This window comes from Rhipicephalus microplus, chromosome 2 (genome assembly GCF_043290135.1).
Source record: "Rhipicephalus microplus isolate Deutch F79 chromosome 2, USDA_Rmic, whole genome shotgun sequence".
Lineage (NCBI taxonomy): Eukaryota > Metazoa > Arthropoda > Arachnida > Ixodida > Ixodidae > Rhipicephalus > Rhipicephalus microplus.
In genome coordinates, this window is record NC_134701.1 from 271902719 (window position 1) to 271929367 (window position 26649).

Sequence of the window (26649 nt, forward strand, 5' to 3'; positions counted from 1 at the left end):
CACGCGCGCGAGAGAGAAAGACTGTGTTAGAAAGACAGATTTATGCGGCTGTTTACACACGGCCGGAGCTACTCGGTATAGGGATAGCGAATGAGATTGGCAGTTTTCCGAACGAGGGGAAGGAAATAATACCAATATAAAGTATATCTACAAATATGAAATACACAAGTGAACCTTATGGGAATGTTGTAGCTAGCACGTCAGCTAAATTAAGGTTTTTGTATATTAAATAGTCAATCATTCAAACTTTCCGACTAGGACAATTTTCGACAGGTAATTGAACAATGACTGTAAAATTCATCGCTGTTTTGAAAGGCCCGGTAAGTTTATGCTGCTACTTTAATCAAACTCTCGATGAATTGCAAGCATCTTCTTCTTGGATGCTCTTAAAAATATTTTCTTATTCTTACGAATATTTATGCGAAGCGAATCGTCAGTTGAGATTTCAACTACATGTAACCCAAGTAACGAGGTTTCTATTTACTCTGGTCTCATGGGGAAATCCCACGTTTATCTTTGGGCTTCGAGAGGGTTTCAGCCTCATTCTCGTGCGAGTTCGGGAACTCACTTTCGATCACCTGGCTGCGACGAAGCGCTTCAGCGGGCCGATGGTTCTGCTGCAAAGTGCAACTGAGCCTCGCTGTTACACATACGAAACATTGACATCATTGCGTATAGAGAGGTGACGCTGGATTGATTTCAACCACCAGCGGTTTCTTAGCATGCTATTAAATTTAAATAAAAAGGTGCCCTTACCAACTCGCCTCAATCGATAACGCGTGTTCCAGCTTCGGCCGATAAAAGCTGTCACTGCAACCACATGCGTGCGCTCGATTATTCGATGGTGAAGGGGACAGGGTGGGGGAGGGGGTGATATGACATCAACTCCATTCATTATGAAGATAGGGGGTTGCCACTCTCCCACTCCTTATGCTCACGAATATGATGACTGTGAAAGCCATGTCCAATAAACCTTTGATCTTGATTCATTCATTATGAAGATAGGAAGTTGCCCCTCTCCCAGTCATCATGCACACGAATATGACAGTGAAAGACATGCTCAATACACCTTTGAGCTTGAAGTATTGAGCCTGTTGCTCTTTAGTACGTGTGTGTATTTACCGAAGAGTAACAGAGTGGTTGCTAAAAAAAGGCAAGCTCACGGGAAAGGCAGATAGTTGAGTTGGGGGATAAAATTAAGAAATTTGCGGGTATGACGTGGCCGCCACCATCACAGTACCGAGTTGATTTGGCGGAACATGGGAGAGGCCTTTGCCCCACAGTGGGCGTAGTCAGGCTGCTATGAGTGATGATACAGTATACCGTAAGTTTCCACTGCCTGGGCTCGTAGACTAACCTGAGGTCTCAAACTTAGCAGCCCCATAATGTAGTCGCTAAGCTCATCACGAGTACAGTGTCAACACTGCGTCTGTCTACGCGACGAATATATGTGGCGTGTTACGAAGTGCCTGTTTTTACCTCGCATATGTCGGGCGTGAACTTTCAGGAGCCATCGCTCATGTCAGCGAGCAGTTTCCCACGATATCGCGTCAGACCGTCGCGGCGACGTCACCGTGCTTTATTAGAAACGAAAGCGCCGACGTCGACTGGGCTTATACTCCACACACACCGTTACAGGGCGAGCATATTAGCCGTTCTGTGACGCAACCCAAATATGACTGACAACTAGCGCATGGGTTCCTAATGCACGAGGTAGTCCTAGCGAATGCTATACACCTACGCCGTAACCGATACGGCCGTTGTATGAGATGCCAAGTTCAATCAGGACTCACGAGCAAGCAACGATAATCCACCGAGGTGGCCGTTTCATAAGCTTGTGTCACGTGCCCTTGTTTTTTTCTCTTCATGCGTATTAGAGTCTGCGTTGCCAAAAGTGAAACAGGCATCCACTGCGTGACTAGGCTATTCTGAGAGTTTATTTCCACGTTGAAAAATTAAATTAAGGGGGCTCAAAGGGTCTCATTCATTTAAGTAGGTCACAAGTGCATGTTTCTTTTTTATTTTTTTTTTATTTTTTTCCCTCTTCGGAGCGTATGCATCAATACCTTCTACAACTTTATTGCTTCCACGAACCGTTTTAACCAAACGCTTGGAGTTCTTGTGTAATGCGGCTTCATGAGATGAAATAAATGTGTTCGTAGTCAAACAACATGTGTTGTTCAGCGAACCAATGTCCCATAAATAATATAACTTCAAAATTTTGACCCCGTTGGTCTCACGGGCACCGGCAAAATTTTATCTTGGGGGTGGCAAACCCGTGTTACATACAGCGGGCTGGGGATTGGGGTGTGTCAATAGTGTGGATTGTATTAGAGGGGCAAGTGCCCCTCTTGCACTCTCCATCCGACACGCATGGTTAAGCGTAAAAAGAGAGAGAAATCAAAATGACAAGGCAAGCGAAGTTAATCAGCGCAGGCAATCGGACGCGAATATAGAATAGTGCGAAAGCAATTCGATAAAAGTCGCGAAGGCCAAACATACGAGTGCCCACTTTCCACTCTAGACTAGTGGTGAAAGTCTAGAGAAAAAGGAGAGTATACAATTTGCAATATGTAAAGCAAGGCTGGGTCAGAGCACAGCTGGTGCGAATCCAGTTCGTTCCTACTTGGGTATACACTTTTACACCCTCGATGGTTTTCTTCCCACCCCTTGCTATACTATACAGCGCTTGACTATGTGCTTGCTGTACTTTTATGTGTTTTTTTCCCAAGTTCTAGACTATTTCTTTCCTTCGATGCTTGTAGGCCAATCTCGACCATAACAGCTCAGCTGTAGAGCTCCTATAGCACGTATGCGCCACAGAAATTTATCACATCCCCCTCCTCACCACGCTGGTCCACAAAAAATTAACAAAGAAGGCGGTGGACATCGATTAGGAACCGCACGTTTCAGCTTCTCTTGCTAATCATCCTTACTCGGCTCGGGCGGTGATTGAGGACGTGCCGGCTCATTAGAATGATGATATTTTATCTACGACACGCCGCGGACCTCAACTATAACAGCTCTGCTGTAAAAAAAAAAAAACAGAGGACACTGAACAACACGACATCAGTGGCCCCAGAGGCCGCTGAGTTCTTGAAAAACTTTAGCAGAGCGCGAATAGAACGTGGTCACGGTACAAAAAGCTTTGTTTCAAAACATGTTCTGCTGGACTAGTCGGTGTAGTGCACTCGGTATTGATAGCGCAGGAGAAGGACCGAGCGCAAAACTAGATGACTGCCGACACTGTTTACATCTCATATGTTTGGACATCTCAACTAAAACACGTAATTAAATAAAACTCGTTCTTGCATAATACCAAAAAGAAGAAACGTTATTTACATGATACTTTAGTAAAATGAACCATTGTGACAGACCGCTGCTATTTAGAGGTGTTATTCAGGACGTGGGAAAGTGTACTGCAACCTTGTGGATATCGCTATGCATTGTCAGCTCTGGTTGGCCTAGATGGTTGTCGTGGTCTGTTTTATCGGTTCAGTATTGCTTCTCATTTTATTTATTCATGAAATACGACGCCTTGTTCGCTACCTGAATTATATGTGCACCCTTTCATTGCAGTGTTGCCGCCTTTGTCTAAAGCGTGCGATTCAGAGCACACCAGTTATTTCCCAGCACACCAACAGTTTCAACATAGAAACCTTTGCAGATTGTTTTGCATTCATGCATGAACTCACACGTGCGTCAGCCTGTCTTCGATAAGACAACTAACGAGCTGATTGGGCTATCGAGGTAGGTCGCTTAAGTTTTGTTCCAAATAGGTTCCAGTTTTTGTTTCTTGATCAATGGGGAGAATATATAAATCAATTTATTATTAATATTATTAGGGACTTGAGCACGCATGTGCTTTCGTATTTTTATAACTTGTTACTTTTCAAGATAAATAATTATCTGTTTCTCAGAAGAAGATTGAGTTTGAACTTAGCGCTAATATGCGGACAGCGATGTACCTGTGTATTCATTTTATGTGTTTTTGTCTTTTCGCGCTGGTAAATCTGTCTTAATCATAAAACATCTCTGTGTCTCATGATCGGCCTCCAGGTTTTAGTCATATCGGAGATCGGTAGCGACATGATGTTGTGATCCTGGCGCCAGATCCTCAGGAAGGGCTCGCGCATGAGGTATATGGAAAAGGTTTTCTTTCAAATTACAACGTTGTCGAGTTTGTACAATCTTTCGATCCACCGACCACCCCTCCCCCTCACCACTTTTAGCCCTTGTGTGACTAACTTTGTGTGACTGCGTCCCGCTGGGGTGACTAAAAGTTCGAAACCCCTGGCCTACGGGAATGATGACATGCCCGCATAGATTTATGAGAGGTGCGAAGGCTCGGTCTCAGCGTGAGTTTCTCTCTTTGCAGTTTGAACACCCATGTCGTTTCTATCACTGTGTGTGGTTTAACTCACGCCTCTGAACACTGAGAAGCAACATAAAAGCGACCTAGCATTCCCTAGCTGAAGCCTTGCAACAACCTAGAAGCGACCAGATTAGGCTTCCGAACCGTCCAGCTTCGCCGGCCTTCCGCGACGTAACTCAAGCTTCACCATTTTTTTAGAGCGAAGGGTTATGTACACACGTCCATGTAAAGTCTGTAACAGACTCGGCGTGTAATAAATTTTTCGCTCAAAGCCATCACCAACGACGATATCGCTTCTCAAATTCGTGGCGAGAGTTTTTTAAGGCAGTATGGAAAGCTATCAACAAAAAAAGTGTGCTGCTAAGGCAGTATGTTTATGCAACACGAAAAAACGCCATTATAGCTCACGATACATTCTCAGGAGCCCACAGCATCAACCGCAAGTTTTATAAGTTCCATACTCCATACCGCCACGTTTACGTAAGTGTGGAAGTGCAGCGTGGCATCGCATTTCTGGCGCGTCGCAGCCTTGTAAATGGGGGCAATGCGCTAGAAAAAAAAGGCGAATGGTCACATAAAGCGTAGATCAAGACGGGCCAACTCCTCTCACTCACGCAGTACTCGTATAAGATGGCTTGTCGCGTCGACGTGCACAGGAAATGCGAGACGGACGCCGTTGTAAGATCTCCTCCACTCGCCAATGGTACTTGCTCATCGGAAGAAGCTTCCGGCTTGTTTCGAACCAGCTGTCAGTATGTGCGACATGCGAGGTTCTAACACAGCCGCGCATCATTTCCCTACTGCGCTATGAGAAAGAGAAAATAAATAAAAGAAAGACGGGAACGTTATTCACCATTATAGCATCCTGTTTGCTGCCCTACCCTAAAGGGAAGGGGAAGAAGGATGCAAAAGTAAGCGCAAAGAAAATCAGATGTGCGAAAAAAAATCCGCAGATCCCTCGTACCCTAGGAATCGATGTTATGCAAGCATGCGGATGGAAGGTGAACGTGTTTGAATTTTTTATTGAGCCAGACGTTACGAAGGTAGTGCTAAATATTTGTACAAATCCACTCACACACCTACGTCAGACAGCCGCATATGTTTTGTATAACCAGTTGTTTACAGTTGCGTAATGATGCCACCAGCAATATGGATATTAGGAACTTCATACGCGGTAATCTGATATGAAGCGCTGGTGCGCGCGAGTATGGTGGTAGCCTTAGACGCTGCTACATAAATCAACTTCAACGGATGGCGCCTAACTACAGTTTACGTTAACCCGACGTGAAGGATGTATCATAGGAGTACACATGTCATGTTTATAAAATGAGCTAGCCAGAACTGCAACCACAATTGACGTTTCACGAACATTAGGGTTCGTTTGAAAAGTAGTTCCGAAGTTGGCATGTCTTTGTGATAGAACACTTTGTTGCCACGCATAATGCTTGGATTCAATTCCTGCTGGGACTGTGACATTTATTATTTGCATTCGTCCAATCAACGCTGCCGGCGTTCGCTGAGAAGTTTTTCTTAGCGAACTTCGGTGACTTTCAGAGTATCTATCTATCTATCTATCTATCTATCTATCTATCTATCTATCTATCTATCTATCTATCTATCTATCTATCTATCTATCTATCTATCTATCTATCTATCTATCTATCTATCTATCTATCTATCTATCTATCTATCTATCTATCTATCTATCTATCTATCTATCTTTCTGTCTATCTATCTATCTATCTATCTATCTATCTATCTATCTATCTATCTATCTATCTATCTATCTATCTATCTATCTATCTATCTATCTATCTATCTATCTATCTATCTATCTATCTAGCCGATTACGTTTGGGTGCTCTCGTGGTCACGCCCCTAGCTTGGCGTAAGCCAAAATTAGCATGGGAAGGTAAGATGGTTTGACAAATATGACGCAATGGTCAAGACATGAATAATGTCACAATCCCGTCGCGTACGTCGTCAAACACTTCCCACCAGACAGTGGCACATGTCCACAATCAAGTATGTGCCACTGGTATTGCAGGTTTGTGCCACAGGTTAATATAACTGCAATTTTTATTAGTGTTCACTCAAAATCTTGTTTGCTCACATAGCAATGCTCCCCCAAATTGTGATGATGCATATACTTAACCAGGACCGCCTTGGGGCAGCTACGCACAAGTGGCTCAAATACTCAGGAAACAATGGAGCGGGTGGCTTAGGCTTTTCGTTTTCCTCCTCCTGACCCTAAATGCCCTTTCCTTCCACTTGATATGCTATACCATGTATGGCTACGCCATGCTTTACCCTTTTCCTTTTTACCCTCACTTCTATTTCCCACTATATTATACAATACTAACGCGATCCTATGCTAAAGAGTTGTTTAAAGAGCTTTCGCAACACTAGCAGTGTTTGTTTTTTACAGCAAAAGCTGTTATGAGATGACAACTCTAGTCATGCGCAGTTGTCCGCCACCGCCGCCGTCGCCGGTGTCCGTAACCACATCACGCGAAATCAGAAAAAAAAACTAGCACCAAAGACAGAGTGGGGCTCGAAACCCGGGTCTGCTGGGTGCGAGCCCAGTATTCTACCACTGAGCTACGCTGTTTTTTTTTCTTTTTGCCTGTGTATACATACAACATTCACAAACACACATACATCACACAAAGGGCATACACGAACAAAAGAGAAGTGGTAAAAAGCATGAAAGTTCACAGGCTTTTTTTTTTAATTTCTTCATCTCTAGAAGGCCTTCCACTAGATGAAGCCATTCGGGCACATCTTGTTGGACCTTTTGCAATTCCACGAATGAACAGACAGATTGAAAGAAGTATTGCCTAACCGGACGTGCATTAACATCAGAGATTGCGATATACTGTTCAGGCCCAGTTACATAACTAAGTCGAAAGGTATTCCTTCTTCATTTGATGTTGGGAGAAATCTGATGCCATAGGCATCAAAAGGCAGATCCTTTTTCAAAGTCCTTTGTAAAACATCCCAAAATAAGACTACATCTTAGCAGTCAAGAAAAACATGTTCTATTGTTTCCGGCTTGTTGCAGAGAAAACAATCATCACCCCATGAAACGAATAAGCCTTTTTCTTGCATCCATGTTTTCACGGGCAAGGTTCTAGTGTGCAATTTAAAGAAAAAGGATTTCGCTTCAGGCGATATCTCCATTTTTTTTAACACGGTTTAAGACATTCTTGCCTGGGCTTACACGGTATAATGTTCTATATAAAGGCACAAAAAGAACTGTTTCTAATAGATTTTAAATGCGAAGCATTTCTAAGCGAACTTCGGCGACATTGAGCGTATCTATCTATCTATCTATCTATCTATCTATCTATCTATCTATCTATCTATCTATCTATCTATCTATCTATCTATCTATCTATCTATCTATCTATCTATCTATCTATCTATCTATCTATCTATCTATCTATCTATCTATCTATCTATCTATCTATCTATCTATCTATCTATCTATGTATCTATCTATCTATCTATTTATCTATCTATCTATCTATCATCTATCTATCTATCATCTATCTATCTATCTATCTATCATCTATCTATCTATCTATCATCTATCTATCTATCTATCTATCTATCTATCTATCTATCTATCTATCTATCTATTCGCTTACGTTTGAGTGCTCTCGTGGTCACCTTCCTAACTTAGCGTGAACCAAAATATAGCATAGAAGGGTAAGATGGTTTGACAAATATGACGCGTTGGTGAAGACATGAATAATATCACAATCCCGTCGCGTACATCGTCAAACACTTCCCACCAGACATTTTTTCTAAACACAGTGCAATACTTGAAAAACACACCAGAGCTTACTGGCTAAAGATATGTTGCAAGAGGACGCTCTTGCAAAAAATTCATAGTTAGAAACCTTTGAGTTGCTACGCTTTTTCTCGTAGCTGCATGGCCTGACGCCGCCAGTACGGTTCACTGTCACATAATTATTCCAATGGAACGCCTAGGTACCGTACAGAAGTAGCAGTCCGTGAAATACCAGCCACAAATTCTGGAGTCATAGGCCGCTCCCCATGCCAGTAACCCACGCACTTACTCCAGTTTACCCAACTTCCCCTTGTATTACAATAAAGGTTCACGATTTTTACGATTTCGGCGATACTATCATAATCTTTAGACAACACAGCTATATCATCTGCATATGCTAGTACCCGTAGTTCAGCTTCTTGTAGTTTGTCCTTTTTATGTTACTGCTTTTCATAATATTTTGGCAAAATACTTCTACCTAAATTGAATATAGAAGGGAGGACAAAGGACATCCTTGTCACACAGAATTTTTGACATTAATTATTTTCTCAAGAAATTTGTTGATGATGAGCCGCGTTTTACATCCAGTATATGCCATTCCAACTGTATTCCGAATTACACTATCAACATTAACATAGTCCAACAAAAAAATAATTTCATGGGGTACTCGATCAAAAGCTTTTTCTAAATTTATCTGAATCATCGCGATGTAATCACTTGTGGCATCTCTGACTTAGACCTCGAGGATGTCACAGAGTGTATTGGTAAAGGACCAACACAGTATACCCCTCTTCAAGGCTCCAGTCATGCGTGCCTGGATAGGGCCTATGTGTCACTAGAATTAGTTCTGAGTGTCAGCGAGTACAATGTCCTTCCTATGTCATTTAGTAATCACTGCTTAGTATCATTTGTAATAGGCAAAAGAAACGGGCGTAGACCAGTATTCAACTGGGACATGTAGAAGCTTAATTCTAATTTCTTGGAAGATTAGACATTTATGAATAGTGTTTGAGAGGCGTTGGCAAACATAGACGGTGGAGACGAAAAATGTAGAGTGGAATTGGAACAATCTAAACAGGTTAATAAATTGAAAGCTATGAAGCGCTGAAGTGTTATAAAACACGCAAATTTTGAAGAAGAAATAACCCAATGCTCCAATCTTGAAGAACTGCTAGCAGAGAAAATCAAAACTCCAGGCTTATTTATTAATGACATAATGTCAGTAAAGTCGAAATTGGAACAAATTGATGAGGAGAAGTATCGTGATGCTCAGATAAGGGCAGGGGCGGAGAAGATGACAGCAGGAGAGAAGCTGACCAAAAGAATGCTGGGTCTCGAAAAACGAAACGCTCAGCGGAACGCCATACATCAGATTGAATACATGGGTAATGTTACAAGTGAACAGAAATCTATAGAGGATGCTTTAGAGGAGCTATAGAGGAACAGAAATCTATAGAGTACTACAGCACGCTATTCGATAAAACGAAGTGAACGTAAATGAATTCGAGAATGATTTTTTAAAAATAATGTCAAAAACCGAATATCGCAGGAAAGACAGCTTAGAACTTCCTATTTCGGAAGCGGAACTGGTAAAAGCAATCGCTGCCCTCCATTTGAGGAGATACCCAGGAGCTGACGGCTTAACGGCTACTTCTTATAAAGCGTTGAAACACCAACTAGTACCGATTTCAGCAGAGGTTTTTAACGAAGCTTGAGACATAAAGGTTCTGCCACCTTCTTTTCTGCTATCTCATACTATATTATTTCAAAAACAGAAGACGCAGTTAAATTACGGGCAGTGAAGTCGTACAGACCAAGAAGTCTATCAAATATCGACTACAAGATTTTGATGAAAGTGTTAGCAAGGAGATTGCAGACAGTTATTAATAACACTGAGCTACGCTGGTGCTTGCGACTTGTTGGCAAACTTACCCTAGGCAGGTTTGATGTCGGGAAAGCAATCGCGTTTATACGACTTAAAAAGCGTTTTAAAACAGCGATTGAACAGCCAGTCGTCGCACAATGCGAATAGCGTAACGAGTGGGCCGTCCAATGATCCAAATCATCACAAAAGCTTGTTCTTGTTCCCTTATTAACTGTGGCGCATACCCACTTCAGCCATAATTCCTCATCGTCGTCAGCTACTGCATGACACAATTGACACGAAATTCCTTGTAAGTGTTTAGCGGAGAACATGTTTCTCAGAAGAATGACGAAAAATAGCATATGCCAACCTACTACCCAAAAGCTTAATAATAATGCCCTAGTAAGTATCAAGCAAGTTTGCTTGCAGTACTTACCCGATGAGTGTTTTGAAAAGGCTCTGAAAGGCCACGAGGACCTAGAATTTTAGTGCCCGAGAGAGGACATTGCAACAGAAGGCGACAAACGCACTGCTTAAATTCCTACGCGACACGGACTTGAACAAGCGGCTGTAACAGCTATGTCACACACCACGAAAGACAAGACTGGACTATGACTTAGTGTGCGCGCGTGTGCTGCCTAACGTGCTGTGTCTATCTCCCTTCTCTCTCTCTTCTCTATCTTTCATCTCCCCCATCCCCCTCCCATGCGCAGGATAGTAAAGTGGCTGTCTATAGGCTGATTAGCCTCCCTGCCATTCTTTTCCTCTTTTTTTTTTCCTTCCTCTGAAAGTCCACTCTTCTAGCTTTCGCTGTGACTGCACTGCGCCTTCCACGCAGGCCTGGCGTTTTTCTTTGTCCCAGCGGTGTTATACAATGGAACTAATATCATAATGACGACATAACAACGCCTTCATTATCACACGTACAAGTCGAGCAACTTTTCCCTGGACCCTGTCTAGACAACCTATCTTGGTTAGGGATTCAAATAATTGATGGCTGCTTGTTTTCGCATATACTCACGGTTACAATACAGGGTTCGGATGGCATCGTCGTGCAACGGGTGCCTGACAACATTTCGTACGATGTGTGAATAGTGGGAGATTCGTATTACGCTCCTTCTGCCCAGTTCTGCCGCTATTGTTGGAAACATGTATCCTTATTTAACGTAACTGAAGCTAGTGGTAACACAGAAGTAACCAAGGATATGTTTCGGCCTCCCGTCCAAAGGTACAGGCTTGCGCATGATGTTGGCGCATGATGGAACAAGGCGCACCAGTTTAACAATGCAACGTTGTCTCTGTTTGCTTTTGGAGTAAGCTCCGATGAGGAGGCGAAACTATCATTTAAAAGCAATGAAATGAAGTTGAACATGCTTTGTGCGTAAACAATGAAAGAAGGGGTTGAACTGCGTAAATCTGGCCAACATGAGATCTGGGCTGCTCTACTGTCGAAGCAGCGAGTGAGCTTCTTTCTTTGGTTGTGTCACTTTAATTCACTGCCATGACAATGGTCTGTTTAATGTGTGCGTGGACGGTGAAACTTTTGATAGTAACGTGCCCCACTCATCACTGTGTATTTGGGAATATTCACGCGAAAACTGCCAAGGCAAGAATATGCATAAACTGAGGCTGCGCAAGATAACATTCGTAAGGTCGGCTGTCAGGCTCTACTGGCTTAGCCATGTACAGAACTTTAACAATATGACGAAGAGATAAAGTATATCATTTGATAAATTTGAGATTCATAATTTATTGTTATTCATTGCATACGTTCTGTGGCTTTGTGGAGGTGCTTTGCTTACTCTTTCATTTCCTGCTTGTGACTTCGGGTCAAATTTCCAAACCTATATTTCCTGACTTAATTATTCCATTGATGTGCGGGCTCCACTAGTGATATGTACCGCATCGTTATTGGTAGAAATATTTTCCTTCCAAACGTTTAGCTTACAATTATTTTGTAAACAAGGGCCTGCGTACGTTTCTGGAGGAGATCGATGTTAATGTTTGCCAGTGTGAAAGAAATATTAGGCTTTTGCGTCTATACTGACGCACCGAACAATGCCTTGTTCGGGGCCACACGTAGGGCTTTAACACATTAGGTGACACCACTGTTATTGCGTCGCCACCATGGGATCATCTAAACAACCCTCGGTTATATGTACAGAATCAGCGTTGTGCTATTGTGTTTTTATGCTTCTACGCTTAAACGAGGAAGAGGAAAAGGCAGAACAAACAAACAAAAATAGTGAGAGAGGGGACATCATCGGCCTCCACTCACCTTATATTCCAGCAACCAAGGCGCAATATTCGGGAGAGTACTTAGTATCGCAAGTGATAATATTACTATCCAAGTTTTATTCCGCTGTATGCCGAAGGTTGTCGTGAATCGGGCTAAGTTAGGGCGAAAACAAGTTTTTATTGGTGCCTGATAGCGATGCATTGCTGCGTAGAGATGGTGGTGCCATCTGCTACGTTTTTATGAAAACATTGGCATTCTACTTAGAGCAGGCGCGAAGTACGTTTGCTCATTCGTGGGCATTACTCAGCGCTGGTAGTGTGTGAGCAAATGCTGTGGCTGAATTACGCCCCCTGTTGCTGAATGGAGATAGAACAGAAAACCCCAGCAAGACATCACCCAAAAAATAGGGATCTTTATAATCAGTTTTAGAATGACTTTATTGTTTCTTTCAAAGACCAAATGCTTCGATGAGCACTACATTTTTATGGCTATACGGCAAAGCGTACAGAAGGCGTTTATGCCGAGGTCGTTCTGAGGTCGCACTGTCCCTTGTCAGCGTGCGCGTAGTTTTTGATGAAGTCGAAGAACATGGCCACCCGCGTGTGCCACATCGGGTGCTCGCCCACCTTGCAGCCCTTGGCACCGCCAGACACAACGTCGTGGAGCGTCCAGGCACCGTCAACCTTGCTCATCACGGGACCGCCGATGTCGTGCTGAAGCAAATATAAATTTTCCTTAGGCCCCTGCTCAAATTTTGAGCCCCACTTATCTGAAGAACAGCACAGGTATATTAAGTTCAGTGTCTTATCCGCGCAGAAAGTTGAGCTAAAGGCAAACATCGATTCTGTGTCATCTAAAATTTCTAACAAGTTTTTATACCCATCATTCTAACTTCGCCCAACAGAGAAGCGAAGTAAAGATAATCACGGTTCACGCAACATTCTTCAGAGGCGTTATAGATTCGTTATCGATTCTATAGATTCTGAAATTCGTGTTACGACCGAGTTTACATCTCGTATGACTCAGCATTATCGTGGCAGTAGCAGGGTAGCACGAAAGGCCGAGACCAACGCCTCCTTCATTTTTTTTCGATGCCAGTGAAAACGCGCTTAAGTTTATCAACGAAAGCTGCTGGTCCGCCATAGTTCAGGAAATGGCCGTGATGTGACGCTGCATGAGAGATCGCACTACTTGCGTCACACGTGCTTCCGAGCACTTTCCCCCGGAGATGCGATAGACATGTTTCCCACTGTAATATCGTACGTCTGTAAAAATTGTTCTTTCGTGCTCCTTTTTTGTGGCTCGAAGCAACGCCGCCACCGCACCACGGCGCAGCACGTCAAGTAGCGTTCCAGTGACGCTTCACTACTGGTTGCCCGCACAGCTCCACGAACGGTGACAGTCTATCTCAATACACCGAATATTTTACAAAACCAGCGTGACCGCCAGCATAGTGAACACGAGGAATGCAAGGCGCCGCCCCACGGATTTGTACATAACTAAACAAAAAATTACTTCTTATGATTTCCGTCGGTAGGCACTGCATGAGGGGGCTCCCTCCCCTATGACAGCAAAGCACACGCGAAGGCTAGGCGATGGGCGAGAGCAGGGAAGGGCTAAAGGAGAGGGTGGTGAATGGCTGGATCGGGCGCATCTGGCTGGCATTGATAAAATTGAGGAGGAGTTGGCCGAGACAGTAGTATAGATTAAAACCTTTCCAGCGTCACATCACCTAACATATGATTTGACCTGTACCCGTTATGACTATGGCTGCTTGCACTGCAAGTTTTCACGTAGTAAAAAGAAGAAACAACAACAGGGAGAAGACGGGGAGGTTAAACAGGTATATATCCGGTTGGCTGCCCCACGCTATCGGAATGGAAAAGGGTAGTGGAAAGATGACTGAGAGGGTAGGATGAGATGAAATATTGAAATTATTAATTATTGCGCTGACGCGTTTGCTAGTTTCTCTATCAATTATATATATGGTGCGATGGTACTTGAAAAGAGGCCAGAATTGACGCAATAGCAACGAATCAAAGAACTCATCGCTGTAATTTCAGAAGTTGACTGTGCGCATTACCCTCATGGTAGCTTGATCGGCAGTTTAGGGGTGCTACGTGGGATGACCCGAGCTTCTTGGACAGACGAGTTTGCTCCTATTTCGCTCTGCGGAAACCAGTGCATCAAGACAGTGCGGAGCACGTGATAGCAGCGTTGATAAAAATGGCTACAGGAACGCGCGTGGCGTTGGAAACGCATGTGAGACATTTGATGCTGATGCTGATGACCTCTGATGGATGGCGATTACCCACAAAGGGGGATGGGCCAAGAACCGGGCGGCAGGATACTTAAATGAAACTAAACTGAAAATGAAGCCAATCTGAAAAAGTAGCTTAAAATAATACTACCAAAAAACAAAAATGTGTGCTGCAAGCGGTCAAACCATCTTTTGTTTTTGAAAGACATAATTACGAATTATAAACTAAATATCTGAAAAGGTAGTGGTTCACTGGCATGGTAATCTTTTAGTTGCGTTGATGTAATCAAACACAGCGGAGCATACATCCCTGTGGCAGTAACCAAATGAAGTTCCGCCAAGTGATAAAATTACTGGTAAGTTTACTTGTATTCCTAGCCTTTGTAATGGGGCTACTAAAAATCTTTTTCTCTGATAAGAATAACGATGACAGAATAAAAAGAAATGTTCAATTGTTTCAATTTCGTTGCAGCAAATGCATAGCGGTGACGCCTTGAGCTGAGCTTTATTGAGGTAATAATTTAGTTGTGGAACTGCACAGCGCAATCTGGTATAAGTGACCTCTAACTGGCAAGATACACACCACTGTTTATTCCAGCAATAGCTCAAATGCTCGAAATCTTTGAATTTATCCAAATTACCTTTTCCCTATTGCAGGCAAGCATTTCGGAACCTTAGCGCGGTTACATAAGCCGTATCTAGCAAAACTGGGATGGTGGGCCCACCCAGGGATACTGCTGCTAAAGAATCCGCCATTTCGTTCAAATATAATCCGCGGTGGCCTGGTACCCATAGCAAATGCAGTTTTTTTACGTTTTTGGGGACTAAATGCCGAAACGTATTCTTCAGCTCTGAATTTACTGCCGCAGAAAGTGCATTACAAACTGATAAAGAATCTGTAATGATAACTGCTAATGATTCGCTTGAGGGTAATATGCGTAGGGCAAGAACAATGGCCAATAATTCTGCAATGAATACCGGGGTATAATCTGGGAGTCGAATCGAAAAGGACCAGTCCAAAGAAGGAGAGAAGATGCCAACCCCAGCCTTTTCTTTTGACACAGATGCATCAGTCGCTATGATATTGCTTATCTCTAGATGGGCTAGATAATCTGCTAACTGGTCATTTAAATACCTATATGCCAATTGTTTCGCGTTATGAGGAAATATATCATCGAATTGTATGCTAAGCATTGACTTTAGGTTGTGTATTGGACCAATATGTCTAATTTTTACATTCAGATGCTTTAGTAGCGCTTGTGCAAATACTATTTGCGGGGTATGTAGTCGCGACCAATGGGTTTCGAAAAATAAAGTCGGTTCTTGAATAAAAGCGTAAAATGAGAGTCTTTGGTGTGAACTGTATATATTTAAGAATGCTTGCACAGTAAGAATTTTAAACCTATTTAGCAGAGAAGGTAGGCGAGCTTCCATATACAACACGTTATTTGCAACAAACTTTGGTAGACCCAGACACAAACGCAACGCTTCTCTTTCCAGCAGTATTAGGGGTCTCATTTTATAGGCTGCGCTGCCAGAAAATAATACACATCCGAATTCCATGATGGGCCGCACATAAAGTTTATATATCATTATTAGCACATCTCTTCTTAAACCCGCTTTACGGTTTGCAAGCTTCCGTAGCCACCCCATGGCCCGTGTTGCCTTGGAGTACACATCATCAATGTGACTTCTCCAATTTAATGTGTCATTATCTATGATGCCCAAATATTTAAGGGAATTCGCCTGCGGAATGAGCTCATTACTGTACATTAACGAGATGTTGATAGGCTGCAGAAAAGAGAATGCAAGGAGCACACTTTTCTTTACGTTCAGGGTCATATGATTTGCGGCGGTTATCAAGCACCTCGTGCGAACACGTCAGCGTCGTCACTCAGTCAACATTATAACAGTGCAGCGACGTCAGAGTAATTATCACGCTATCTTTTTGCCAACTCAACATGCACCTCCCATGGGTGTATTCGTGGGTGTTTATCCTCTTTCGAACAGGTTCTGTCGTTCCACCTGCAGCATAAAAATTTACACTATCTAAGGCAGCAAGGGTGCACACGCAGCACTCTCGTGCTGCTAGTTTCCCTTCTATTAAATATTGCAGATAAATATAAGGGCACGTGGTCACTGGGGGCGCTCGCATCATGGCGGCAACGTGGCTGTGGTTGGATACGTCGTGATGTGTGGTAACATTGAATGCTAGACATTGTAGTCGCATAATGATGTCACTTTTACGTCTGCGCGCACGTGTGTATAGTTTGCACGATGAAGCTGATAGATTAATCGCGCCGCTTGAACGGAGGGTTTCTCCTCGGCAACAGCAAATGTGGTGGGCATACCCAATCTTCGCCGCGGGCGTCTGTCAATCAAACTGATTGACGCGTAAACTCAGATACAAACTCGTTGATTCTGCAGAAGGCCCCAGTTCAACTCGTCATTGTCATAGTGCTGGTGTGGCTGTCAAGTGTCTCATGCAGTGATCGCTAAGCAACAGCTTGTTTGCATACAAAATAATTTGGTGAGCTTGCACTACTTGCTCAAGGCTGGAGCCCTAGTGGAGCTAGTATAACCTTGCTTCTTGCAGCTTTTTCAGTTGGTTGTCTACTGATGCGCTTGGTCGGCTTCGAAGTGAAGAACGAGTCAGCTCTGTCTTAATGGTGATAGTACTAATTGGCTAAGGCTTAAGGACAATTACACCGATCTGTGTTATCTTCATTTATAAGGTTTCAATTAAAAGGCAATTATATCGGGGTAATTAACAAGGCCATGATCAGTATGAAGCTATTTAACGCAATCCTGATTGGCATGGTACTAATTGTCATTTTGTTAGTAAGAGAGAATTAGCATGGTTTTATTAGCGTGCTCATGATGAACGTCACGTTAATTAGCGGCGTTTAATTAGCTCATAAACTGCGTGTTTTGTTTAGCCTGGTCCTAACTTCACATGGCTGAATTAGCATGGTCTCCTTAAGATGTGGCGCAATTACCTCGGCCTTGCCATGATTTGGCGTAATTAGCTTGCTACTACGTGTATCACACCTTTTGCCTCACTAGGCGCCGCCATAGTCCTCTCTAGGCTGTTGTTAGTGCACGTGACCTTTCCAAAAATGCACTTCCGAGGCTTTAGTACTCTCATGCAACATCCCAGAAAGGAGGAAATCTATCTTTCCGTAAAAAGAAAAAGGGTCCAAATAACTAATTAGCTGGCTGCACGTGCTCGGGTGCTAGCGCACGATGACAATGAAGAAGACGCGCACCAGCCGAACACCACGCTAGAATGTACAGACTGACCATGATGATTAACACGTGGCCTCGGGTTTAGCTGCGGTCGCGATGTTGTAAGACACTCGGCCGGAACAAGTTTCAGAGGCCACCGGGCTTATTTATTCTAAAACAGACTTAGCGCAGGCATGATAATATTCAGAATAAATTTAAACACCCCGTGCCTCTAAAAAATATTATCACAAAAAGTTTGTGACGCTTTTTATTGCATGGCAACTCAGTGGAACGACCAACAAACAACAGAAGACGCCTCTGGTTTGAAAACTCCGCCCAACTTAATCGACCGTCCTTGACGCGATGACTGGTTCCATCGTAGCCAATGAACGCAGCCTGCTGAAGGGTGGATTTTACTTTTTTTGTACTGTTGGCTCATTCAAAAGGGGGTGTTGCCAGAACTTGGGAAGATGCTGAGTTTCGCGAAACTCGGGTGAAACTCGGCTGATCCTGCATATGACAGCATGACGTGCGCGCAGCCATTTACTATCTTCTCTTTTTTCCAACTAAAGCCCACCTTTTGTGTATCTGACGTTTATCTAGATAAGTTCCTCACTTTATTTTTCGTCTTTTCTTCCCCAACAGTCATTACCGTCACCATCATCATCACTGCCGTCGTCGTCGTCAACCTCTCTCATGTCTACCGCCGCGCGAGCTCCCTTCCCGACTTTCTTCAAATGGCCTGCGCGGGCTGATCTCTCGCTATGAGACTGGGTCGAGAAGAGAAGCACGTGACTAGACTACACGTTCTCTGGTCATCCCCGTTGCTTATTTCACTAGAACCATTTCGTATCATTCTCGATATGGACTAGCCCAACTTTCACCTTAAATATCTCGCTAGTGCTAGACAGGTCAACGCGGTAACTATTATCAATCTCATTGCGCGCACTCACCATGCAGGGAGTGCCGTGGTCGTACACGGTGCAGAAGACATTCTTGGGCACCTCCGTGTCATTCTCGTCGTAGCACACCTTGATGGCCACCGTCTTGACACGGCTGGCTCTCCCGTGAAAGGTCTGGCTCAGACCTTTCACGGGAGAGTCGTGGTCATCTGTGACGCAAGGTATAAAACGATAACTTGCACGGTTTTCATAAAAACGGGACTGAAAGCAACTACACAACAAATATTTAGGTACGCGATAAATGTGACCACTCATAACTAAGCCTGTTATGGAACCGTGCCAGTATCCAGCGGCTTGGTACAAAAATACCCGCCGCTTGTTTTCCAGAAATTATTGTGCTAATGAATAGAAAGAGCTTGGTTAAATGTTCATTGATAAGTCACGTGACCCAGCTCTGCAACCTAGCATCGTCCTCACGGTTGTGTCAGCCGTTGCTACTGCACGCATCCGCGACAACCCGAAGGTGTCATATATCTCTAGCAAGCCCGCATTGCGGCACGACGTTTCAATCTTGTGTGAGAACACACCCAAGCACACACAAAAGAAGCTTTAGTCTTCACAGGATCCCCGTACTTCACGAAACGCCAAAATATTTCAACAATCGCGTGTTTACACACCCAAGAGCCTCCCCCCCCCCCCCCCGCACGTAAAAAAAATGACCGAGGTCAATTTTTCTTGACATAATCATCACAACTGAAAGGGTGCGTTTTTTTTTCTTTTTTAATTTTGCAGAGGATGTGCGTATATCGTTATAACCTTTCGTTTTGTCGCGTGGTATCGCAGCGGCGAGACTTGGAGCGAGCGCAGCTACGACACTTCTCCGCAGCAGGACGCGTTGCGTGGCGTTATGCCTGCCACGCTTACACAGTGGTGGCTCAAGATGCTTGAAACGCGACAAATGACCGAGGGCGACAGCGTATATAGTACAGCTTTCCCTGTAAAAGATGGAGCGCATGAACATTTACTCACGGTGGGTGTGTCTGTATATAGCCGGTCGCGTACACGTTCCATCCTCCAACTACGGGTGCGCTGGGCAGGCATATGGGCTGGATTGTGTCGCTGCGGTTAAGCGGAGTCTTCAGCTTGAGTACGGCGATGTTGTTCTGGCCGAAGTGAAAACGTCCAATTAATCGCATGATCGGCAATATGTTGAAATTGAATCAAAACAATGGTATCGGGTTATGAAATGGGATAGTCTATAGAGCATCCCACAGTAGAAAACAGCAGTCAGTGTTGGTGAACAGTTAGCCAACATTCATAGGCGCGAGGTGGGTTCCCCATTCGGGGGGAGGAAAGGTCCAAGTATCGTCACAGCGAGCACCCTTACTTCCGGTTGGTCGAGAAGTTCAAACCACAGCATGCTCCACAATATTAAAAAAAAGTGAAGGAACAGCCTGGCTTACTTGCCATAATTGCCTGCTTTTGGTCTGTCGCTTGCCGAGAGAGAAGATGTAAAATAAACAGTTCTTGGAATGCAACATGAGAGGCCTTCGGCTGCAATTATGTACAAAAACCAACGTAGCCATAACCCTGAACTTTAAACAATGATGTAGCAGGTTTGACGGCGAGCGAGTATTCGCTACTTACTTCGGTGGTTATTACTACAGAGCATGGAAGCATGTGAGAAAAACAATCGCCGTATCACTAAAAACATGCAAGTATATATGCCATCGAGGTCTCTGTACTGAAACGATGTAAGGCAGACCTTGCACCCTCTTTTCAGGTGACTGCAGCCACCTCCTCTCTCCCTCTCTCTTGCACACCTGTATTAAGGTTATTATTATTCAGCCAATCAGAACACGGTTATGCAGTGCAAGTGGCATGCAGTTAATGACGATAACTGAATTCGGTCAGAATCATTACGTTCTTTGTCATTAAATTATATACCATTATTCTAACCACTACATCATGTCACTGAAGGTTGGTCGAAGAAGCCAGTAAGACATCGCACTTAAGAACTTTCAAGCTAAGTATCTGCGAAGTTCACAGGTTTGCTACTTGGAAGGATCGCCCGTGATGTTTGCTCTGACGGCTATAATGCACATCGGGCCACAGATTCTTGTGATATCACCATGTATTCACTCAGAAGTGCTCCGAGCCAATGTGAGATGCTTTGTCAATTGAAAAGCGGTGGAAACGCTTACCATGTGACCTCCCTGATAACCTTTGAAGACGCAAGTCTCTTCCACGTCAGCGCTCCTTTCTCCTTCAAGAACGGCGTCCCTCGAATGCGCTCCAGCAAGCACCTTCAGAACACCAATGTTTTTCAGCTTCCTGAAAAAGTGAGGAGTGACAGTGCTATAGGCGCGGTTGTCAATACGCCGGATCCCCCTTTATATGAAATCATTGCAAAGATTGCACGTGGAATGGATAGCCTGCAGGTCATGATGTGAGTAGTACAGAGACTCCATCTCTTGGCGGCTTCCCAAGCTTGCTGAATCTCCAGAGTTGGTCTTGGGGATCTGAGCTAGTCTCTGTGGCGCTCCCCTTCGTTCCCGGTTCATCCGAAAGAACTGCAGTTGTCTTCTGAACTATTTTGCAATCCCGTAGTATGTGATCTATGGGTTGGCTCATCTATACTTACATATTCTACATTCGGCCTAAGGGTACAATTCTGGAAATACGCGATTAAGATGTACTGTATTCGTGTAAGTTGTAGTTTAAGGGCACCTCTAGTCAGACACCTAAAACATGTCCAGAATCTTTTGATCTACAGCTACAATATATAGCACATATCAACCCTCAGACAAGAAAGCAGCCCAACTATTCAATTTAGACAGAATCCGTCTATTTTTTCCAATATCTCTCACGCTCTTTCTCTCTCAGAAACATAAAGAAACGTAACCGTATAACAAGCAGATTTTTTTTTCTATATCACCTCCTTGCTTTATTAGCACATCTTTTTGGCTCACCTTCCGTATACTTGTGTTACACCAGACGCATCCTATAGACGATTGTCCGAAAGACACATGGGAGCCGCCACCTTGGCTGCCCAACGCATGTTTTCATAGTTTTTAATATGCCTACATGAGTTAATAAGGTCATGAAGCTCTGAATGCGCCAATCCAAACGCTTTCCACCGTGTCTACCATGTCTACCATAGCATTGTTCGTTTAATTGTTAAAGACACAAAGCCGCAAGGAAAATAGGCAGCATCAAAGCCGATCTGTAAAATAGAGCATACCTTAACAGATGCAAGAGGCCGTCGTGACAACATGTTGTTCGTCGATTAGCGCGCCGCTGCAGCGGTGGTGGCCCAAGCGCGTGTTGACCTGAACGTGCCAGGGCCAGCTCCCTGGAACCGCCTCTTTGCCGCCTTCGATGCGGTTTTCAGCCTCCAGGTGGGGCTGGATGCGGGGCACACCGCACTCATCTGTGCAAGAGCGTCATTATACGACGTTGGTTATATGGTATGTTGATAGCATAACGTAAAAATTAAAAATGAAGACACAAATACTAAGCAGAATTATTGCTTAGGCAGCTGTAGATATATATCTATACGTGTTGTGTGTGTTTGTATGTACGTGCGTGTGTGTGCGCGTAATAATAATTGTTGGGCTTTAAAGCCCCAAAACCACCATATGATTATGAGAGACGCCGCAGTCGACGGCTTCGGAAATTTCGACCATCTGGGGTTTTTTAACGTGCCCCCAAATCTGAGCAAACAGGCCTACTACATTTCCGCCTCCATAGTAAATGCAGCCGCCGCAGCCGCGATTCGATCTCGCGACCTGCGGGTCAAAAGCCGAGTGCCTTAGCCACTAGGTGGCCACGGCGAGTGGGCGTGTGTTTGTGCGAAAACAAAAGGGGAAAAAAAGCAGAGAGAGAGAGAGAGCGAGAAGGCTGAGAGGTCAACCTGAACTTGTACGCTCTAGCCTGTTACTCTGCACAGGGAAAAACGGAAAGAGGTGAATGTCAGTCTTGTATACCGATTAGTGTAGTTTGACATCCCGCGCTAAATAAATGCAGCTCCACTACAGTGTAAATTCTGAGGAATAGCGTAGACTCATCGATTCCCCATAGACCCATAGCCTCTGGCTATGGGTCTAATCAGTGTTGAGCATTTCATGAAATGTAATCATAACAACCTCAATAATCTGAAAAAATGAAAAAAAGCCAACTCATAGACTTCCCACCACTCGGTTAACTGAACCATCGATGACGTCATCGTTTTTGATAAGCATGTAGGATTTTCCCGACGCGAGTGGAATCTTGCTACGGAGATTCGCAAGCTCCCCGTGCGACATGCAAGCTACGTTTTTCTGTGCTCTATTACCTTCCTGCTTGGTATGGCAGTTGAGATACGTGTCATCCGCAGCACGTTCAGTCATGTTGTTGTTGTTTTCCCCTTCAGTCGTATATAGCGCTAGAGAAGTGCCGGCGGTATATGAGCAGTCATGCGCTTCGTGAGGCGGTGCCGCCCTCTATTGCGTGACGCTGGAGACATCCAGATGTTTCAACGCTTCATAAGCGTTTTGCAGCTTTATGTTAATCATTGCGATTGCTTCTTGGTTATTTAGGTAATTATGTTATTTTAGACATTCTTTCTTTATTTGAACGCGCTTTCGAGCATTGCCAGCTTTCTCTTAATCCTGTGATGATCACTACATTTTGAGCCCGATCCCACCACGCGATATCTGGGGATGCACGGCAAGCCAAGCCCCTAGAGGGCTACACACTGAAATGAGAGATGTATGGTGATGATGGGGAGAGAAATGTGATGCGTATGTACAAACGCCACGTACCCAATTGTTTCGCTACAGTTTATAGTGTGCAGTCCTGTACTACTGAGAAAACTTATACCTGCTGCCACTGTACCAGTGGACTCTGTTCGACCCCACATTGCTGACAAAATGCCACTTTCACTTTGCGCTACCTCACCGATTCCTGCCCGTGATTAAGCCAGCATTTTTTTCTTGTGGAACGTAATCTGGGCAATCACAAAATAGGTGCTCTGTTGCTTCACACACTTAGCGTCCACAATTCACTCTTCCACGGAGCCAATGAAGTATAGACGTAATGGCAAGTCAAGGCAACGCCTCGACTAATTCAGTGCTGCGAATTAGCGTGGCTTCTTTTATTCTAGCTGGAGAGTGAGAGGTCATGACAGGGTGTGTTTCACGCAGATGCCTGTGTGGATATTCTGGTTAAGGTCACAGGCAGTGCCGCTGTGGCTCTCCGTTGTGTCTTCACTGTGTCAGTCTCTCTTTTGTCGCCATTTTGTGGTTTAAGTCTCACTTCAGGAATAAGTATCTACCGCTATCTAAGCGCCAACTTATCAAAAAACTAGTTATTGAGCAATATTACTTAGTCAAGCAAAAAGCTATAGCATTAACCAGGCTTAAGTTAATCTCGACTTTAAAAATAAAGTAAATTTAGAGTACCGGGAGTATACTCCGCCTCCTCGAACCAACACCCGCGCTCAAGTGAAGATAAGCCTAAAGGAAGATGTAGACATAGACTTAGGGACGGGAATGTCAGCAGATCACAGGCTGGCTGCCCTGTGCTGATGAAAGGAATAAGGGTAACAAAAGGTAATACATACGAGATGTTACAAAAAGTAGCAATAAAAAGAGGGGGAAAAGGAACATACGGCACTGCTTAAAGTTTGTCTCTTAGACCAGTTGCCCCCCCCCCAAAAAAAACGCAAGAACGCTTTCAGATTCAACTTTGCTGAGAATGGTCTCGGCCAGTGTCTCAGTACCACTTCCTCTGACAATGGGCAGTAGTCAAAAGCCGTTGTTACTTTGCTCGGGACACTGCAGTGAGCACATTCTGAAAAAGATGGGGGATTGTTTGCTCGCAGCTAGAGTTAATACATCTCGGGCTGCTGGCCGCACCAATCATAGATGAAGAGCAGATTTCACACGGACTTACCAACACGGTGTGCGGTGGCTGAGACGACTAGTAGGGCAGCACAGAGAAGAAGAGTGCGCATGTTTACGCCAGAAACCACTCCTAAAAACGAATGCTGAACCTACCTGAAAATAACCGATATTTATACCCCACTCTATTGTTTTCTGTACAATCGTCGCATGAAGATAACGGGGCTGAATAGCGTCGCATTGGCCTTTTATCAGTTTCTATCATGCTATAATTCTCGCTTCCTTTGTATTGTTCGCAAAAGGTAACTGTTCCACGTCGGATACCGATTTAGGTGACATAGTTGCACTTGGTTTAGTTGGCGTGAGACCTCTAGAGTGACTCCCGCTGGTCTAAATTGTCTTTGTTAGCGCAATGATGTGAGATACATGGTGTATAAGCAGTACCGAGCTGCGTCTGATATTTCAAGCGAGCCATCTGGGGATCTCAGGGTGAAAATACAGACATTCAGACGAGATCATCCGGTTATCGTCAACTCTAGACGTACCAAAACCCAGCACAGACATCTTTAAAAAGTGTGGTTGTTGGCAGTTATTTTTGTTTACAGGGCCTCGTTAGATAAGCTAGAAATGTTCAGATTACACTACACATTGCTTCGAAGCTTTTCTTAGTGTATATTCGCAGTATCACTCGTATCTAGGTTGTTATATTCAATTACTGTCATGTGGTACACGTGAAACGCTACAGATACCAGATATCACACAACAATATGCCATCGTATATTGCTCAACAATAACAAATAATTGAAATCTGAATTCACGTGCTCTCAACTCGGCTAAAAAAATTCTGTTTCGCGACGCACAAATACCGAAAACGTCATAACGTGGTCATAGCGGCTGTGAGGCAGCAGCAGGTGGGGTTAACCTCACCTATATACATGGCCGGCAACTGTCCTGCCTCAGCATCATCTGCTGAAGTGTAGGGGTCTGTCCACAAGGGTTACACGGGTTGCACCGCCGAATGTCTGTAGCAGTTGGGCCATCAAGACTCGTTGCACACTCCTCCCCGTTGTCGCGCGCCCTTCAGGATAAACGACATCTTCAAATGACCGGTGTATATGAAAAATTATCAGGAAGCTAAACAACAACACTGCTTTTTCCTGATTAAACAGTGAGCAAAGCCACAGAAAATGCATGTGTCGCTGATGACACTGCAGCAGGCACAGAGCGGCAAAGTGCAAAGCCGAGTCTTCAAAGACCAAGCCGGATTTCACGAGGCATTTTCTGGAGCTCACTAAATCGAAAAATGTCTTGTTGATAAGTTTCAGTAGACCGCATCTCACGTTGGAGTCGAAAGCAATCAAATGGCTGGTGTCCTTGCGCGCAAAGTGCGGACAAGTGTTCCAAAAGTATGAGCTCATAAAACTTATCTGAACAACAAAGATGTAATACACAATCACTTCCAGGGTGATCCACAAGTTTCCACATGTGTATTCTACGGACATTTTCTGGAGCACACGACGCTGTCGTACCGCATAAAAACACTTCACTAGATTCGGATGGAAGCCATTAAACTCCAAAGCTTTGGTTTGTTAAATCAAATGAAGAAGTTGTGATGGCGCGCTGCGGAAACACAATATTTATTGCCTCACTCCTGATCGGAACTTATTCAGGGATGGACTTTTTCAGCCGTCAAGACTATGCATTCTACTTTACATGCAAATTTTTCATTTGACGGAGATTCCTTATTACTACAAAACAACGTCCTCAAGAAACCCCACAGAAAAGATGACGCGAAACGTTTGTTTTCACTTGGCCTTGGTCTATACAAAAAGCCAGTGCCATAGCGCTGACACGTTACGTCACTACCTCCGCAATGACTCCTGCTTAACAGAAAACGACACATCACCTCACGTAACATCTCATCTCCGGGGACAGTTATTGTCCTTAAGCGTTCATGATCATCTGCCTATAAAAGAAACAATTTATTATTTAGTAGTGGCACACTGTTGTTTCATTAAGATTGATATTTTTGTCTTCCTAGATTTCATAACCATTACTTTAAAGACAAGTACTGAGCATAGTCTCAGGCCGCGAATCG

General features: G+C 44.0%; 1 protein-coding gene across 1 annotated transcript; it reads right to left on the reverse strand.

The window, feature by feature from the left end:
* Nucleotides 1–12688: 12688 nt before the first annotated feature.
* Nucleotides 12689–24739, reverse strand: LOC119169990 (chymotrypsinogen A). Its single transcript, XM_075881604.1, has 6 exons — nt 24604–24739; nt 21917–22099; nt 20871–21001; nt 19700–19829; nt 18718–18875; nt 12689–12989 (listed from the first exon to the last, which is right to left on the reverse strand). The coding sequence occupies exons 1-6, from the start codon at nt 24662–24664 to the stop codon at nt 12792–12794; spliced, it is 861 nt and encodes a 286-aa protein (XP_075737719.1). The 5' UTR covers nt 24665–24739; the 3' UTR covers nt 12689–12791.
* Nucleotides 24740–26649: the final 1910 nt, after the last annotated feature.

Excerpts from the sequence above, each read along its gene's own strand:
- LOC119169990 (XM_075881604.1), bottom strand. The coding sequence starts at position 24,664 with ATGCGCACTCTTCTTCTCTGTGCTGCCCTACTAGTCGTCTCAGCCACC. Across the intron at positions 21,002-21,916 it reads CACGACGGCCTCTTGCATCT|GGAAGCTGAAAAACATTGGT; the intron begins GTTAAGGTATGC and ends CTCACTTTTTCA. Across the intron at positions 18,876-19,699 it reads CGGCTATATACAGACACACC|ATGACCACGACTCTCCCGTG; the intron begins CACCGTGAGTAA and ends CTTGCGTCACAG.